Consider the following 17,341-nt stretch of genomic DNA (forward strand, 5'->3'; position numbering starts at 1 on the left):
AACCAAGAATGTGTCAAACCGTCCAGGAGACTTTAGCAAGGTAACACATGGTAGACTGGTCAAGAATACAAGAACCCGTGAGATCCATGGCAAAAACTAGAAATTTGGATCCAAAATTGGCTGAGAGGCAGGCAATGATTAAATGTTGTAGGGATGCTTCTGTGACTGGATGTTTCCAGTTGGGGTCCACAGAGTTTGGTTTTAGGACCTTTACTGTTTGTAGTGTACATTAATAATTTATACCTATAATGTAGTGGGTATGGTTAAGAGGTTTGCAGATGACATGATTTCTGGTAGGGTTGTAAGCAGTGAAATGGATTGCTATAAACTGCAGGGGGATACCAATGAGGTGATCAACTGGTACAGTGGTGGCAATTGGAACTCAACCCAGGAAAAAAGTGTGAGATAATGCAAACAGGCAGGGGTAACAGGCAAGGGATTACACGAGAAATAATAGTACCCGAAAAAATATTGAAGATTACGGGGCCTCCATTTGCATTTCTACAGATTCCTGAAGATGTTATAACACAGAGATCCAAATCAAATCAGCCTCTTTACCTCCATACTCACAACATACTAAAATTGAAACATTTAAAGAATCTAATGGTTTCAAATAAACAGTAGGCTATGAACAGTTAACAGTAGACACCAGATTCATTGCTTCAAAAGATTTAATTTCATAATTATACAGTAACTTCATCACAGAAAAGTTTAACAAAGTAATCTAATTAACATTTATGATTTAAACCCAATCGTCCTTGATTTTAGCAACCACTCAAAGACAGACAGATACAGTTAATGGTTAAATCAAAAAAGGGAAAAATATGCACCTTTTTCTCATTGTTTAAGGCATACTTAGTCAGTTTCAACATTCCGCCATCTCCTCTTACCTACACTACTAAACCCTCACTCGCAGTGTTTGGTGGGGTGAAAACTAATGTGGCAATGAGAACACTATGGCAGTCTTATCTCTTGTCCACTAAGAAGCATAAATCAGTCCTGCTACAAAAATATCTAAATACATTCACTCAGTAAACTGACAAGTATAAGACAACATATGTATGGTTCTGGTCAGTCACTGACCAATTTAGGGAAGGTAAAACTGACAAAATTATTAAATTTCCTGTGTATGTAGCTTGCTTGGGGACATCAATGAGCCCAATGTGTACTAGCAAAACAAGCTGAGTATCAGGCCTCTTCCCATATCAGAAGACCACTGTCAGTTCTCCAGTTTTAGCAGCTAAACTCCTCAGAAACTGTGGCAGTAAATTTAAGACATGGTTACTGACACACTGAAATTATCTAAAGTTTTAAAAATGAAATCTGAGTTTGTTTTCACCTGTTCTTAAGGGTTTGTACAATTCATTCGAAGGTGTTCTTTGCCAACGTTCTTTGAATTTTGCTTTCAGTTCATTATCTGTAACTTCCTCTTGATCAAGTATTTTCATTGCCTAAGAAGAATACACATGAAAATGTAATACTATTGCATTAGGTATAAAAGGCTACATATTACTCTTAGATAGAAAACAAGACTACTTTGTCTGCAATTATAAATGGATAATCAACCCATTTTAATTATATTAATCATACAGTTACACAAGTTACAAAGTAAATAATTAAACATATTTAACCACACTAAATCTTCAAGTTCTCACAATACAAACCAACTTACTTCAGAAGAAAATTTTTTTTTAAATCTCAGGCACACCAGCTAATAAGATACTATATTTCCCAAATGCCTGTCTTGTAAATGCTGTTAAGATTTGAGGAAAAAAAAATGCATTTGAGAACGAAGCACAAAAACATTAAGCAGAGCAAGATTATAGGAAGAGAATTAATTACCTCATCAAGAATTTCTCTGTTTCTTTGCAGAAGTCCAGGAAGATCTCTGACAAGTTGATCTATAGTCTGTAGGCCACCTTGTTGAATGACTGCTTTGGACTTCTCCAAGATAGACTGAGGAATGTTGTCCCCAGAAACATCCTCTATGGCAGCTGGCAGATTTAAGGAGGCCAGCACACTAAGAAATAATGCATTAAAAAAACACTACTCATTCAAGTATGGAAACATTTAAGGGCAAAACAGCAACGAAAGAGAGTGTAAGACCCTTTAAAGATCAAAGTAGTTGTCTTTGCGTTGAACATCAGGGGATGGGAGAGATATTAATTGAATAGTTCACTTCAGTTTTTATTGTGGAGAAAGAAATTGAGGCTAGAGAACTTAGGAAAATAAATATTGATGCTTTGAAAACAGTTCACATTTACAGAAGAGTAAGTGTGCGAAGTCTTAGAAAATATGGCGGTGGATACATTTTCAGGACCTGATCTAGTGTATCCTAGGATGCTATAAGAAATTAGGGAGGAAATTGTGGGGCCATGTGCAGAAATATTTTCATCATCCATAACTAAGGGTGAGGTGCTGGATGACAGGGGAGTGGCGAATGTTGTGCCTTTGTTTAAGGAAGGATGCAAAGTGAAGCCTGGGAACTACAGACCCAAGAGTCTGATTTCAGTGCTAGGAAAATAGTTGAAAAGGATTCTGAAAGAGAGGATTTATACACATTTGGAGAGGCAAGGAATGTTTATGGATAATCAGCATGATTGTGAGAGAGGGAAAGCATGCCTCACAAACTTGATTTGAGTTTTTTCGGAATTAGCCAAGGAGACTGATGACGGCACAGCAGTAGAAATTGTTTGCTTGGTCTTCAGCAAAGCTTTCTACAAGGTTCCACATGGTAGTCTAATTGGCAAGGTTAGCTCACATAGGATTCAGAGGAAACTTGCCAACTGGATACAAAAATCGGCTTAATGGTGTTCCACAGGGATCAATCAAGTGTTCATTTGTTTGGGATTTGTATAAATCATTTCGATAAGCATATAGAAGGCATGCGTCAAAAGTTGATGGATGACACCAAAATTGATTGAATAGTGGACAGTGAAGCAAGTTATCCGAGATTATAAAAGGAGATCTTGATCAATTTGGTCAATGGGCTGAAGAGTGACAAATGGAGTTTAACTTGTATTACATTTTGGGAGAAGGGCACGACTTATGCAATTACAATAGTCCTTGACTAATGGTGTACAACACAAACTTAGGGATTCAGGTGCTTAATTCGCTGATGTGTGCATCACCTGTACACTGGGGTAGCTGTGTGTGTGTGTGTGTGTGTGTGTGTGTGTGTGTGTGTGTGCGCAAATGTGTGTGTGTGTGTGTGTGTGCGCGCGCGCACGCGCATCAGGAGGGTGTTTAACACGCTTGACTTCATTGTTCAGAACTTGGGATGTTATGTCGACATTGTACCGGACGTTCGCAAGGCCTCTTCTGGAGTACTGTGTCCAGTTCAGGTCACCTTGTTATAGGAAGAATACTAGCTGAATGTCCTGTCAGATAAGAACATAAGAACTACGAGCAGGAGTTGGTCATCTGGCCCCTCGAGCCTGCCCTGCCATTTAATAAGATCATGGCTGATCTTTTTGAGACTCAGCTCCACTCCCCCCCCCCCCCCGTCCCCCAACCAGTCACCATAACCCTTAATTCCTTTACTGTTCAAAAATTTATCCAGCCTTGCCTTCAAAACATTCAGCGAGGTAGCTTCAACCACTTCACTGGGTAGGGAATTCCACAGATTCACAACCCTTTGAGTGAAGAAGTTCCTCCTGACCTCAGTCCTACGTCTGCTTCCCTTTATTACGAGGCGATGCCCTCTAGCCCTAGTTTCACCTGCAAGCAGAAACAACCTCCCTGCCTTCACCTTATCTATTCCCTTCATGATCTTGTATGTTTCTGTAAGATCTCCCCTCATTCTTCTGAATTCCAATGAGTATAATCCCAGTCTCTCCTCTTAATCCAACCCTCTCAACCCTGGAATCAACCAAGTGAATCTCCTCTGCACCCCCTCCAGTGCTAGTATCTCTCTTCTCAAGTAAGGAGATCAAAACTGCACACAGTACTCCAGGTGTGGCCTGGCCAGGAGCCTATATAGCTGCAGCATAACGTCCCTGTTTTTAAACTCCATCCCTCAAGCAACGGCAGACAAAATTCCATTTGCCTTTTTAATCACCTGCTGCACCTACAATCCACCTTCAACAATTCATGCACAAGGACACCCACATCCCTTTGCACAGCAGCATGCTGCAACATTTTACCACTTAAAACATAGTCCATTTTGCTGTTATTCCTACTAAAATGGATGACCTCACACTTATTAACATGGTACGCCATCTGCCAGACCTTTGCCCACTCACTTATACTATCTATATCCCTCTGTAGACTTTGTGTCTTTTGCACACTTTGCTCTACCACTTACCTGAGTGTCATCTGCAAATTTTGACACACGACACCGAGTCCCCAACTCCAAATCATCTATGTAAATTGTAAACAACTGCCGTCCCAACACTGATCGCTGAGGCACACCACTAGCCACTGACCGCCAACCAGAAAAACACCCATTTACCCCTAATCTTTGCTTTCTATTCATCAACCAATCCTCTAGTCATCCCAATACATTACCTGTAATACCGGAGATAATGGGAACTGCAGATGCTGGAGATTCCAAGATAATAAAATGTGAGGCTGGATGAACACAGCAGGCCAAGCAGCATCTCAGGAGCACAAAAGCTGACGTTTCGGGCCTAGACCCTTCATCAGAGAGGGGGATGGGGGGAGGGAACTGGAATAAATAGGGAGAGAGGGGGAGGCGGACCGAAGATGGAGAGTAAAGAAGATAGGTGGAGAGGGTGTAGGTGGGGAGGTAGGGAGGGGATAGGTCAGTCCAGGGAAGACGGACAGGTCAAGGAGGTGGGATGAGGTTAGTAGGTAGCTGGGGGTGCGGCTTGGGGTGGGAGGAAGGGATGGGTGAGAGGAAGAACCGGTTAGGGAGGCAGAGACAGGTTGGACTGGTTTTGGGATGCAGTGGGTGGGGGGGGAAGAGCTGGGCTGGTTGTGTGGTGCAGTGGGGGGAGGGGATGAACTGGGCTGGTTTAGGGATGCAGTAGGGGAAGGGGAGATTTTGAAACTGGTGAAGTCCACATTGATACCATATGGCTGCAGGGTTCCCAGGCGGAATATGAGTTGCTGTTCCTGCAACCTTCGGGTGGCATCACTGTGGCAGTGCAGGAGGCCCATGATGGACATGTCATCAAGAGAATGGGAGGGGGAGTGGAAATGGTTCGCGACTGGGAGGTGCAGTTGTTTGTTGCGAACTGAGCGGAGGTGTTCTGCAAAGCGGTCCCCAAGCCTCCGCTTGGTTTCCCCAATGTAGAGAAAGCCGCACCGGGTACAGTGGATGCAGTATACCACATTGGCAGATGTGCAGGTGAACCTCTGCTTAATGTGGAATGTCATCTTGGGGCCTGGGATGGGGGTGAGGGAGGTGGTGTGGGGACAAGTGTAGCATTTCCTGCGGTTGCAGGGGAAGGTGCCGGGTGTGGTGGGGTTGGAGGGCAGTGTGGAGCGAACAAGGGAGTCACGGAGAGAGTGGTCTCTCCGGAAAGCAGACAGGGGTGGGGATGGAAAAATGTCTTGGGTGGTGGGGTCGGATTGTAAATGGCGGAAGTGTCGGAGGATAATGCATTTTATTTATTCCAGTTCCCTCCCCCCATCCCCCTCTCTGATGAAGGGTCTAGGCCCGAAACGTCAGCTTTTGTGCTCCTGAGATGCTGCTTGGCCTGCTGTGTTCATCCAGCCTCACATTTTATTAACCTGTAATACCGTGCAACTTTATCTTATATAGCAGCCTTTGGTGTGGCTCCTTATCAAATATCTTCTGGCCATTCAGATACACCACATCCACAGGTTTCCCAGTGTCCACCATGCAAGTAACGTCCTCAAAGATTTCCACCAAATCAGTTAAACATGACCTACCCTTTATGAACCCATGCTGGGTGTTCCCAATGAGACAATTTATATCCAGATGTCTTGCTACTTCTTCCCTAATGATAGATTCAAGCATTTTCCTCGCTACCAACGTTAAGCCAACTAGCCTATAAGTTACCCGCTTTTTGTCTACTACCCTTATTTTTAAAAAAGAAACAGTGGAACCACATTGACTGTTTTCCAATTTGCGGGAACCACCCCAGAGTCCAGTGAATTTTGGTAAATATGCTGATATTTGAATTTTGATAAATAACTGTTTCTGGTTCTAGATAAAGATGGCTTGCAATGGATTAATAATGCCTGACAACAGCTGTTCATGGAGCTACTCTGTAATAACGTGTTGTATTAGGTGTGGAGAAGAAAAATCAGTTTCCTTTCTACTTATGAAGACTCTTGCTTCCAGAGGAAGTGGTGGATGTAGGTATAGTTACATTTAAAAGATACTTAGTTATGTACATAACTAAGAAAATGTTGGGAGGGATCTGGGCCAAGTGCAAGCGGGTGGCACCAGTTTAGTTGGAATTATGGCCGGCATGAACTAATTGAACCAAAAGGGTTTGTTTCCATGCTCTATGACACTATATACACATGGTATAATTATTTACTGCTAATTGATCAACTTGTCCCTGGTACGGAAACAAACCTGAGATTAATCCGATCTTTTCGTTTTTGCTGACTGAGGTTTCCCCGTATTTGCCCAGTGAGAGTCTTCGTAAGTAGAATGGAAACTGATTTTTCTTCTCCACCACTCTTAATACAGCACCTCATTACAAGGTATCTCCACAAACAGCAGTTATCTGGTATTACTAATCCATTGCAATCAATCTTTTTGTAGATAACTTTTTGTTTATATCGGACAGATGACATCCAACTGGGCCTGATGTATACATACTCATACTTGCCAGCACAAGCTACAAAATAGCTCAAGGACAGGAGCCACGACTGGGTTTCCCATCCCTACTCAAAAACCAGGAGACGATTTTTGCCTTGAAGACTAGTTGAAAGCAACATAAAATCAAGCCTTCCTGCACTGTACAACTAAGTTTTGCAAATAAACAAATAATGACTGACTCAGGCACAAATATTTTTCACATTTGTTTTGCAACGACGCTCCCCCAAATTCTAACCAGAATACAGCAGAGATTTAAATACCAAAAGAACCACGGATGCTGTAAATCAGGAACAAAAACAAAGTTGCTGGAAAAGCTCAGCAGGTTTGGCAGCATCTGTGAAGGAAAAAAGAGTTAACATTTTGGGTCCAGCGACCCTTCCTTATAACGGTTAAGATTTTCTCGTCTTGCTTATCGAAAAGACACTTCTTGACAAAATATGCATGAAAGGGTCAGAGAAAGCTGACCAACTGGTATTAATAATTTCAATTGATTTGAAGTAGATAAAGGAAATGCAACTGTGTTAAAAATTTTCAAAGTTCCATTGTTATCAGCAAAATGTGTTACAAATGCAAGATTTTGACATGAGTTCATCTAAGAAAACAGGAAAAAGTTTCTAACCTGTATTAATCCCCAGTGTAGAAAATTAAAGCAATCACTGCTTTGAGCGTTAAATTGTAGCTGTTCATCTACTCAAAAAGTATGCTCATAAAAGCAATGTTAACTTGGAATGATAAGCATAAATTGCATATTGCCAAAAAAGATACATCTTGTCAAAGCTAATGGGAATTGCAGATGCTGGAGAATTCCAAGATAATAAAATGTGAGGCTGGATGAACACAGCAGGCCAAGCAGCATCTCAGGAGCACAAAAGCTGACGTTTCGGGCCTAGACCTCTCTGATGAAGGGTCTAGGCCCGAAACGTCAGCTTTTGTGCTCCTGAGATGCTGCTTGGCCTGCTGTGTTCATCCAGCCTCACATTTTATTATCTTGTCAAAGCTTTTTTGTTTTGCACTTATTGGGACAAGTCACAAAAACAGAGTCAAAGGAAAGCAACATTTGTACTGTATGAGAAGAGACTGCAAATCCGTTGGTAAATGCACCCAGATCTGGAAGAGGCATTGCCATGGAGAATGCACTAGTTAAATGATGACTGATTGGACCTATTATCACATGTACTGAGATACAGTGAAAAGTACTGTTTGCATGTAAACCAGATAAATCATACCTTACAAAAAGACATCAGGGTAAAAGAACAGAATTGAGAGTCACAGTTGACTGCCAGCTTTGTTTAAATTTTACAGCAGGCAGAGTAGCTCTCATCAGTCAAGATAGTGCCCTTAGAAACGAACTGTACTGAGAATGGCTGTCACCGATTTTGTTAAATTGAAACAGTCACATTGCGCGCACATAACTTTCCAGGACACTCACGTTTGCCATACTGCAACTAATCCAATGCTGGTTGTCAGCATCATTCCTCAGACATTCAGAATTATTCCATTCTCGATATCATTTCTCGGGACAACCATATTTGGTCAAGTAAACAAAGCTCAGACTTCATAAGCTGGTGCTTTAACATGGCAACAAAACAATCAGGACACACTTCAGTGTTAGAGATAACAAGGTGTGGAGCTCGATGAACACAGCAGGCCAAGCAGCATCTGAAGAGCAGGAAAGCTAAAGTTTCGAGCCTAGACCCTTTATCAGAAATGGGGGAGGGGGAAGAGGATTCTGAAATAAATTGGGAGAGAGGGGAAGGCAGATTGAAGAAGGATAAAGGAGAAGATAGGTGGAGAGATGAGCTTAGATTAGATTCTCTACAATGTGGAAACAGGCCCCTCGGCCCAACAAGTCCACACTGCCCCTTGCAGCATCCCACCCAGACCCATCCTCCTATCACCCACACACCCCTGAATACTACGGGCAATTTAGCATGGCCAATCCACCTAGCCTGCACATCTTCGGACTGTGGGAGGAAACTGGAGCACCCGGAGGAAACCCATGCAGATGCGGGGAGAATGTGGGAGACAGACAAGTTAATGAGGTGGGGACGGAACCAGTAAAGGTGAGTGTAGGTGGGGAAGTAGGAAGGAGATAGGTCAGTCTAGGGAAGACGGACAGGTCAAGTGGGCAGGATGAGGTTAGTAGGTAAGAAATGGAGGTGCGGCTTGACATGGGAGGCGGGGGGGGATAGGTGAGTGGAAGAACAGGTTAGGGAGGTGGGAACAGCTGGGCTTGTTTTGGGATGCAGTGGGAGGACGGAAGATTTTGAAACTTGTGAAATCCATTGATACCATTGGGCTGCAGGGTTCCCAAGTGGAATGTGAGTTGCAGTTCCTGCAACCTTCCGGTGGCATAGTTGTGGCACTGCAGGAGGCCCAGGATGGACATGTTGTCTGAGGAATGAGGGGGTTAAAATGGTTCACGACTGGGAGGCACAGCTGTTTATTGCAAACCCAGCATAGGTGTTCTGCAAAGCGGTCCTCACGCCTCCGCTTGTTGTCCCCAAGGTAGAGGTGATTACACCGGGTACAGCGGATGCAGCATACATTAGCAGATGTGCAAGGGAGCTTCTGCTTGATGTGCAAAGTTTTCTTGGGGTCTGGGATGGGGGTGAGGGGGCAGGTGTAGCACTTCCTGCAGTTGCAGGGATAAGTGCCGGGTGTGGTGGGGCTGGAGGAGAGTGCGGAGCGGACAAGGGAGTCACGGAGAGAGCGGTCCCTCCAGAAAGCAGCCAAGGGTGGGGAGGGAAAAACATCTTTGGTGGTTGGGTCAGATTGCAGATAGCGGAAGTGTTGGAGGATGATGCGTTGGATCTAGAGATTGGTGGGGTGGTATTTGAGGACGAGGTGGATTCTCTCTTGGTTGTTATTGCAGGGACGGGGTGTGAGGGATGAGTTGCGGGAAATATGGGAGACATGGTCGGGAGGGTGGTTGTGGCCCTGGAAAAATGAGGATATCGGAGATGTACAGGAGAAGAAGGTCTCATCCTGGGAGCAGATGTGGTGGACGCGAAGGAATTGGGAAGAGGGGATGGCATTTTTGCAGGAAGGTGGGTGGGAGATGTATTTTGTGTGGGAGCTGGTGGGCTTGAAATGGATATCGGTTTCTAGGTGGTTGCCCGAGACGGAGACAGAGGTCCAGGAAGGTGAGGGAGGTGTTACGAGATAGTCCAGGTGAATTTAAGGTTGGGGTGGAAGGTGTTGGTGAAGTGGCTGAACTGTTCGCGCTCCTCGTGGGAGCACGAGGCGGCACCGATACAGTCATAAACGTAATGGAGGAAGAGATGGGGTTTCGGGCCAGAGGTACGGAAGAGGGATTGTTCCAAGTAACCGACAACAGGCATAGCTGGGGGCCATGCCGGTGCCCATGGCCACCCCCTCTGTCTGTAGGAAGTGGGAGGAATTGAAAGAAGTTGTTGACGGTGAGGACGAGTTTGGCTAGGCGGATGAGGGTGTCAGTGGAGGGGGACTGGTCAGGCTTGTGGGACAGGAAAAAGTAGAGGACTTTAGGCCATCTGCATGGGGAATACAGGTGTGTAGGCACTGGACGTCCATGGTAAAAGTGAGATGTTGGGGACTGGGGAATTGGAAGTTCTGGAGGAGGTGGGGGGCGTGGGTGGTGTCACGGATGTAGGTAGGGAGTCCAGGACAAAAGGAGAGAAAATGGAGTTCAGATAGGTGGAGATGAGTTCGGTGGGGCAGGAGCAGGCAGAGACAATGGGTCGACCAGGGCAGGCAGGTGTGGGGATTTTGGGAAGGAGGTAGAAGCGGGTGGTGCGAGGTTGGGGAATGATGAGGTTGGAGGCTATGGGTGGGCAGCGGATGGTTTGGGAAATGATGGTTTGGTGCTCGGGGGTGGGGTCCTGATCTACGGGAGGGTAGGAGGTGGTGTCGGAGAGTTGGCGTCTGGCCTTATCGACGTAGAGGTCAGTGCAACTACAATTGCACCTCCCTTGTCCATGGGTTTTATGATGAGATTGGGATTGGAGTGGAGGGCTGCACGTTCTGCGGGGTGAGGTTAGAGTGGGTGAGAGGGGTGGAGAGGTTGAGGCGATTGATGATGTCTCTACAGCATTTGGAGATGAAGAGGTCGAGGGCGGGTAGGAGGCCTTGATGTGGAGTCCAGGAGAGCTTGTGTTGGAGGCGGGAGAAGGGGTCAGTAGACCAAGGGTTAGGCTCATGATTAAAGAAGTAAGCGTGGAGGTGGAGGTGGAGGTGGCGGAAAAACTGCTCAATGTCCAAATGTGACTGGTATTCGTTGATATCTGGGTGGACTTACACCTCAGTGTAAGTCTCATTTTCCCTCAACTCTCAGCATGGAAATAGACCCTTCAGTTCTATTCATCGGTGCCCACTAGATCTTACAAATCATCCTGAAGAGTGCATGAAAACCTTTGACCAGATGTGCCTTCTCAGCAATACTCAAGCTCTGTAAAATCAAATAATCATGTCAGCAGAAATAGAGATTTTTATTCAAGTGCAATATTTAAGGGAAACAAGCATTCTGAATTAACAATGCCATCATACAGGACTTGATAAAGAACAGCTTGAGCTCTTGACTCTGCTTAACAAACAAAACTCCAAAATTATTAGTAAGTAGTGCCAAGTACAGGTAAAGAATGCAATCAATATTAATCATAGACTCTTACCCATTGGCTAGATTGCTGGATTCTCTCATCTGCGCTATTAATTGGTTCACTAAGTCGGCCCTTCGCTGATTATATACGCTCAGAGCTTGCTGCACTGCCAAAGGAACCATCTTCACAAACAGATCTAAATAAATAAGTCAGTATTAAAGAAATTCTTAGGAATTTAGCCAAAGTAAGTGCGAATTGAGAAATATGAGTGATTACCCCTGCTATCAAAATAGCACATTATCTTGATGAGCAAAAGTGTGTTGATTACTAAAATTGCAGTCAATGGTCAAGCGAACATCATTTAGAAACTTGAAACCAATGTCACTATTGTACATATACGTAGCCACTATAGTAAAAGTGATCCTACTTTATTTACAACATTTAACACCCCTAGCTCTGGGTTCTATAAGCAAAAAATATCTTTGCACATCCACTTATCAAGGCCTCTCAAAACTCATACACTTTAATCAATTCACCCTCTATTCTGCACTCAGATGGAAAAAGTCATCCAACCTATCCTCATAGGCAATCTAATAAACATCCTCTCAAACCACCTCCAAAGCATTTACAACATTTCTTAAATAAGGAGACAAAACCTGTACAGTATTCAGGATGCAGTCTTACCAATGCTATGTATAACTGAAAAGTAACACCTTTGCTTTCATGTTCAATCGTCTTGTAATAAAGGATATAGCCCATCATCAAGGAGGCTAATGGGAAGCTAAGTACATTTTAACATTTTGGATTCATGCACTAGACCACTTCTGCTATTTTATCCTCCGGCCAAAGTGAACAACCTCTTTATGTAACCATGGATGATAGATAGTCCTTCTATTATAATTTATCTTTTAATAGGAACGTTATTCTGAAATATCCCTTTGAAATAAACATCACTGATCCGATCAATCTGTTCCTTAGACTCGTGTGCCAGTTTACTTCATCTAACTGGGCTGTCCTGCCCACCTAGTTCTACTTACTCAAGTAGAAAATACTTGACTTAGACCCAGTCTTCTCGCTTTCAAAAGTGGATGTGAAATTCAGTCATGTGGACCCTGCTATCTAAGGCTACTAATTAATCCTGTCACATTACATAATACCAAAGTCTAATATAACCTGTATTGTGGTCAGCTCCAAAATGTGTTGTTCTAATAAACTCAAACAGTCTATAAACTCTTCATCCAGGCTACTCATGCCAATCTTATGCTTCCAGTTTATTGAAGTCACCCATGCTTATTGCCATTTCTTTATCATTTTGCTTCTTGTAAATTTGTCCTGCTTTGTAATCATTGTTAGGGGGCTTGAACACCAATCCTGCTGGTGAATTATTTCTTTCAATTCTTCATCGCCACCCAAACATCCTAATCACCTGAACCAAGGTCATCTGTAGGAATTACACAAATGGTGTCCTTGATTAAGTGCCATTCCTCCAACTTTACTTAGCTACCTATTCTTTTTGAATATGTACCTCTACAGTATGAGTCTAGCAGTGTCTCCAACAGGCTGGCACAGGGTATTTTTTTTCCACTTGCCCCTGACAGTTTCCCCTTATTTACTCTATCAAGTCCTCTCAAAACATCAATAATGCTGCAGTTACCAAATAGGAAACAAAAGATTGGTTTCAGGTGCACACTTTTGAAGGATTTTCTCACTGTCAACTTACCAGTGAATTTCTGACTCATGGGGACACTGACAGGAGTAGGCTTCACCAATGTGGCTTTTCCTACAGGTTCCAAGTCTTTAACATCTGGAACACGGTCATGGTAAATGAAATCATTATCCTTTTTTGCTGCAGCTAAGGCACGAGCAATTTTGTCCGACAGGTCCTTCACATTGATATACTCATCATACCGAGAGCCAACTGTCTTCACTAAGTCAGATGCGTGCTGAAATATAGAAATAGAAAACAGAGTTCATATTTCTCAAGTAGCTAAAACTTTATGTTTTGATTTTTAAATTATGCTTATAGACTATGGCTGCAGTTTATACCTTTGATTCAAAGAAAGAAAAGGTAAGGAATGAAACTATAGCAATCTGACAAGTTATTGGTCAGTGTCATCAAATCCAGTTTTAGAATTGGTGTATTATAAAAGGTTAATTACACATCACTGAAAAAATCATTTCATTATCTTTCGCCATTTGTTCACATTAAACCCAAAGTATATACTGGGCATGCAATAAACAGGATTGCTACCCAAGGTATTATCCTGAGTATATGAGCACCTATGTTTACAACAATGATGCAAATTTTGAATTGGAGTAATCAATCATGTTGAGTATTGGAAAGTGTTTGAGAAAATGAGGGGGAATGCAAAACAGAAACAGATAATTTATGACTTTGACCAAGTCAACTTCAATACTATGATGGTGTAGTATTTTGATTGGATAGTTCAAGTGTGGGGTTGGAGAAAAGATGGATTTAGCAGGCAACACAAAGATACAAAAAAAATATGGTGCAGGACTGGTGAAACATAGCAGACCAGGCAGCATCAGATGAGCAGGAATATTGAGGTTTCAGGTCAGGACCCCTCCTCTGAAAGAGGGTCCCAACCTGAAACGCCAACTTTACAATTTATTAAATATGATTTCCCTTTGATAAATCCATGTTTGAGGTAATACCAATCATATTACACACAAAGTGTCCTGTTACCACATTCTTTATGACTTAGCAAAGATGTTACGCTAACCAGTCTATAATTCCTGGTTTTCTCCCCTTACTTTTTAAAATGTTAGAGCTACATTTGTCTCCTTCCAGAATCAACCCAAATTCACAAAATGATAATGCAACCACAGTTTTCATGGCCACCTCATTTACTACTCAGGGGTGTAGAACATCAGGTCCTAGGGATTATCAATTTTCAAACTTTTTATTTCACAAACCCTTTTTTTTTAAATCAAATACTCAGTTCCTTCCCAAAAGACCCTTGCTTCCCTAGCACTTCTGGAAAGTTTCTGCTACCTTCTTCTGTTCCGTTTCCTGGTTCTCCCTTCTCAATCTCCTGTAAGGACCTCAATTTGGCTTGGTTAATCTTTTCCTTTTTTATTTAGTTCCTTACAGTCATTTTATATTTTCCTTGCAGGTTTACTTTCATGCACTAACGTCTTCTCTTGTTGAATTTTAAACTGCTCATAGCCCTAACTCAGTAATCTTTGAGCAAGTTCAAAATGTGGTTCAGAAGAGATCATTGGCTTCATAAATATGGGCAAGGAATTAATTGCCAAACATTCATTAAATCATTGGTCAGGCCTCAAGTGGAGTACCGTGCATTATCTCACAACTTCATACAATTCCTTTTTGGGTCTAATACTATCCTTAATTTATTTCGCTCACCATGGTTGGACTATTATTCCTGTTGTGTTCTTTCCCCCAAAAGGCATGTGTAACTGCTGCAATGTAGTCTTTAGTTTCTTAAATATTTACCTTTGCCTATCCACTATCATACAATTTAATATTGGCTACCAAGTTTATCATAAGCAACTCATCCCTAATTCCTTTATCATTCCCTTCAGACAGATTTAGATCTCTAGTTTTGGATTATATTATTTCACTTTCTAACCCATTGAAGAATACTAACATGTCATGATCACTTTTTCCTAAATGTCCTCTCACAACTATAGTATTAATTAACATTTTTCATTTCACAAAGCAAATCTATTCTCCTCAAAGTGCTAGTCTTAAAAATCCGTCTTGTGCACACACCAGGAATTCATCTGCCACAGTACTATTGCTAATGCAATTTGCCCAGTCTATGCATAGGTTAAAATCACTCATGATTATTGAAATACGCTTGTTGTGTGCATTTTTAACATTACGTTCGATCCCATCTCCTACCTCACCTTGCCCCTTCCCAGAATTACTGCTCTTTTCTACACTATTCTTCCAGCCATACATCCATCTGCTCTGTTCTCCTTTAACTGATATCATTGACTAATCCTTTCGGCTAACTGGTACATTATCCATGGCAGTGTCTCAACCAAAATCAAGTTGCTAACCAATGGGCACATCCTTCTTGCGTACCTTAAAGCATTGTTCACTTGTGAACAGTTTTAAGGAGTTATAAAGCAAAAAGCTAAGACAAAGTCTCCCTTTGTCAGTAATAATCAGTTTCTTTAATATCTCCACATAACTAAATTGTTTCTTCCATATCATCCTGGTATTTCTTCAGCACTTTCACTGAAGCCTTAACGTCGTTCCCAAATCCCAAAATTTTCACCAGTACTCCACCTAAGGCCTGACCCATGATTTAATGAATGTTTGGCAATTAATTCCTTGACCATATTTAAGAAGCCAATTATCCCTTCTGAACCACATTTTGAACTTGCTCAAAGATTACAACATCCATCCATCACAACACACAATTCAATCATCTCCTAAAATTAAAAAAAGTGTTTGAAGAACAGTTGCACCTGACTTGAAATACTTTCCATAGATGCTACTAGACCTGCCGAGTTTCTTTATAACTCCTTTTTATTTCATTGTCCCTACAATGCACACATAGGCCATTCAGCCCAGTGAATCTGCACTGACACTATGAGGGATGCCCCATGCAGACACACCCCCCACCCAATTTCCATAACCCTACAACTACCACGGCCAATGCATCTAATTTCCACGTATCTTTGGAGTGTGGCAAGAAACCACAGTACCTGGCGGAAATCAACACAGACACAGGGATAACATGGTAACTCCACATACGGTCACTCAATGCTGGAATCAAACCCAGATCCATGCTGCAAGGCAGCAATGCTCACCACAGTGCCACCCCCTTTATTTACGTTTCATAAATTTGAATTTGTTTAATGGTGCAATAACAAGATGATCGTAGAATCACTGAATCCTTAGGAGTGTGGAAAGAGGCCATTCAGTTCATCAAGTCTGCACTGACTCTCTAAGTCTCCTATCTAGACCTATCCCCACAACCCTTCAGACAATAGCTAATCCACCTAACCAGTACATCCCTGGATACTCTGGGGCAATTTAGCATTGCCAATTCACCTAGTTCATGACTGTTTTCCAATTCTGCTTTCTCACAGAACCCCACTTAACTCTAGAAAACTGTACTTTGCATTGCCATAGCAATCTCCTTCTCTTCACCAGATGGCTAGTCTGTTCAGACACAGTGGAAAATGTGCTTCCAGACTTCAAATGAGATATAGGTTAAGGTGACTTGGGCCTCATTCAGGCTTCATGGTACAAGTTTTTTTTTTACAAACCCCACTGTTATTCTAACAGTGCACTCAGGCTTCAAAATGACAGGCATTCTTGCTGGGGGTGGGGAGGGAGAGAGAGAAGAAAAACAAGACTGAGATGGCAGAAGCACTGGCCAAAATATTTAATCTTCCTTGAATATTACAATTATGAGTGAGGTCTGAAAATGGACAATATTACATGCAGAAAGCAAAAAGAGTAAACCTGTTAACCAGATGCCAATCAGCATAAATGCCATCATTGGAAACTACTAGAGATTACTGTCCATACAAGAATTTTCACTTTGAGAATACCGATTAATAAGGGAAAGCCAGTACAAACTTGTTAAAGGCAATTTGTGATTAATGAGTTTTTAAAAATTAATTTGATAAAGCAATAGAGAGGATTGATGATTTTGCAGTAGGTGGAAATTTTGATTTTAAAAGGCATATGATAAAATGCCACATAGAATACCTATTCACAAAATAAATGTGCCTGATATTAAAAAGAATATGTAAATAGGAATATATAATCAGCTGAAAGGCAAAGATGAGTATAACAGGGGCCCTCAAAAATTTTAAGCAGACTAATTAAGGAGGACTTCAAAAATGTCAAATAGCAGTCACAATTTAATGCACAAAATATCTGTATTGCCCTTGCAGAGTGAAGTGCAACCCAAATATTACAACAAGGATGCAAAATACATCATCCCAAGATTTCCTTGTGGAATCCGGGGGGGAAAAAAAAAAATCA

The 17,341-nt window shown here is 42.2% G+C and overlaps 1 protein-coding gene across 6 annotated transcripts in view; it reads right to left on the reverse strand.

Annotated features, from left to right (window-relative positions):
* Positions 1-17,341, reverse strand: part of pdcd6ip (programmed cell death 6 interacting protein) — an 88,925-nt gene that overhangs the window by 18,274 nt on the left and 53,310 nt on the right. For all 6 annotated transcript variants that reach the window (XM_048530218.2, XM_048530216.2, XM_048530215.2 and 3 more), the window contains 4 exons: positions 13,064-13,286; positions 11,416-11,539; positions 1,843-2,020; positions 1,340-1,451 (listed from right to left, as the gene is read on the reverse strand). In XM_048530218.2, coding sequence (XP_048386175.1) covers positions 1,340-1,451; positions 1,843-2,020; positions 11,416-11,539; positions 13,064-13,286 — 637 coding nt within the window. The remainder of the gene's footprint in view (positions 1-1,339; positions 1,452-1,842; positions 2,021-11,415; positions 11,540-13,063; positions 13,287-17,341) is intronic.

Source organism: Stegostoma tigrinum, chromosome 5 (assembly GCF_030684315.1).
Source record: "Stegostoma tigrinum isolate sSteTig4 chromosome 5, sSteTig4.hap1, whole genome shotgun sequence".
Classification (NCBI taxonomy): domain Eukaryota; kingdom Metazoa; phylum Chordata; class Chondrichthyes; order Orectolobiformes; family Stegostomatidae; genus Stegostoma; species Stegostoma tigrinum.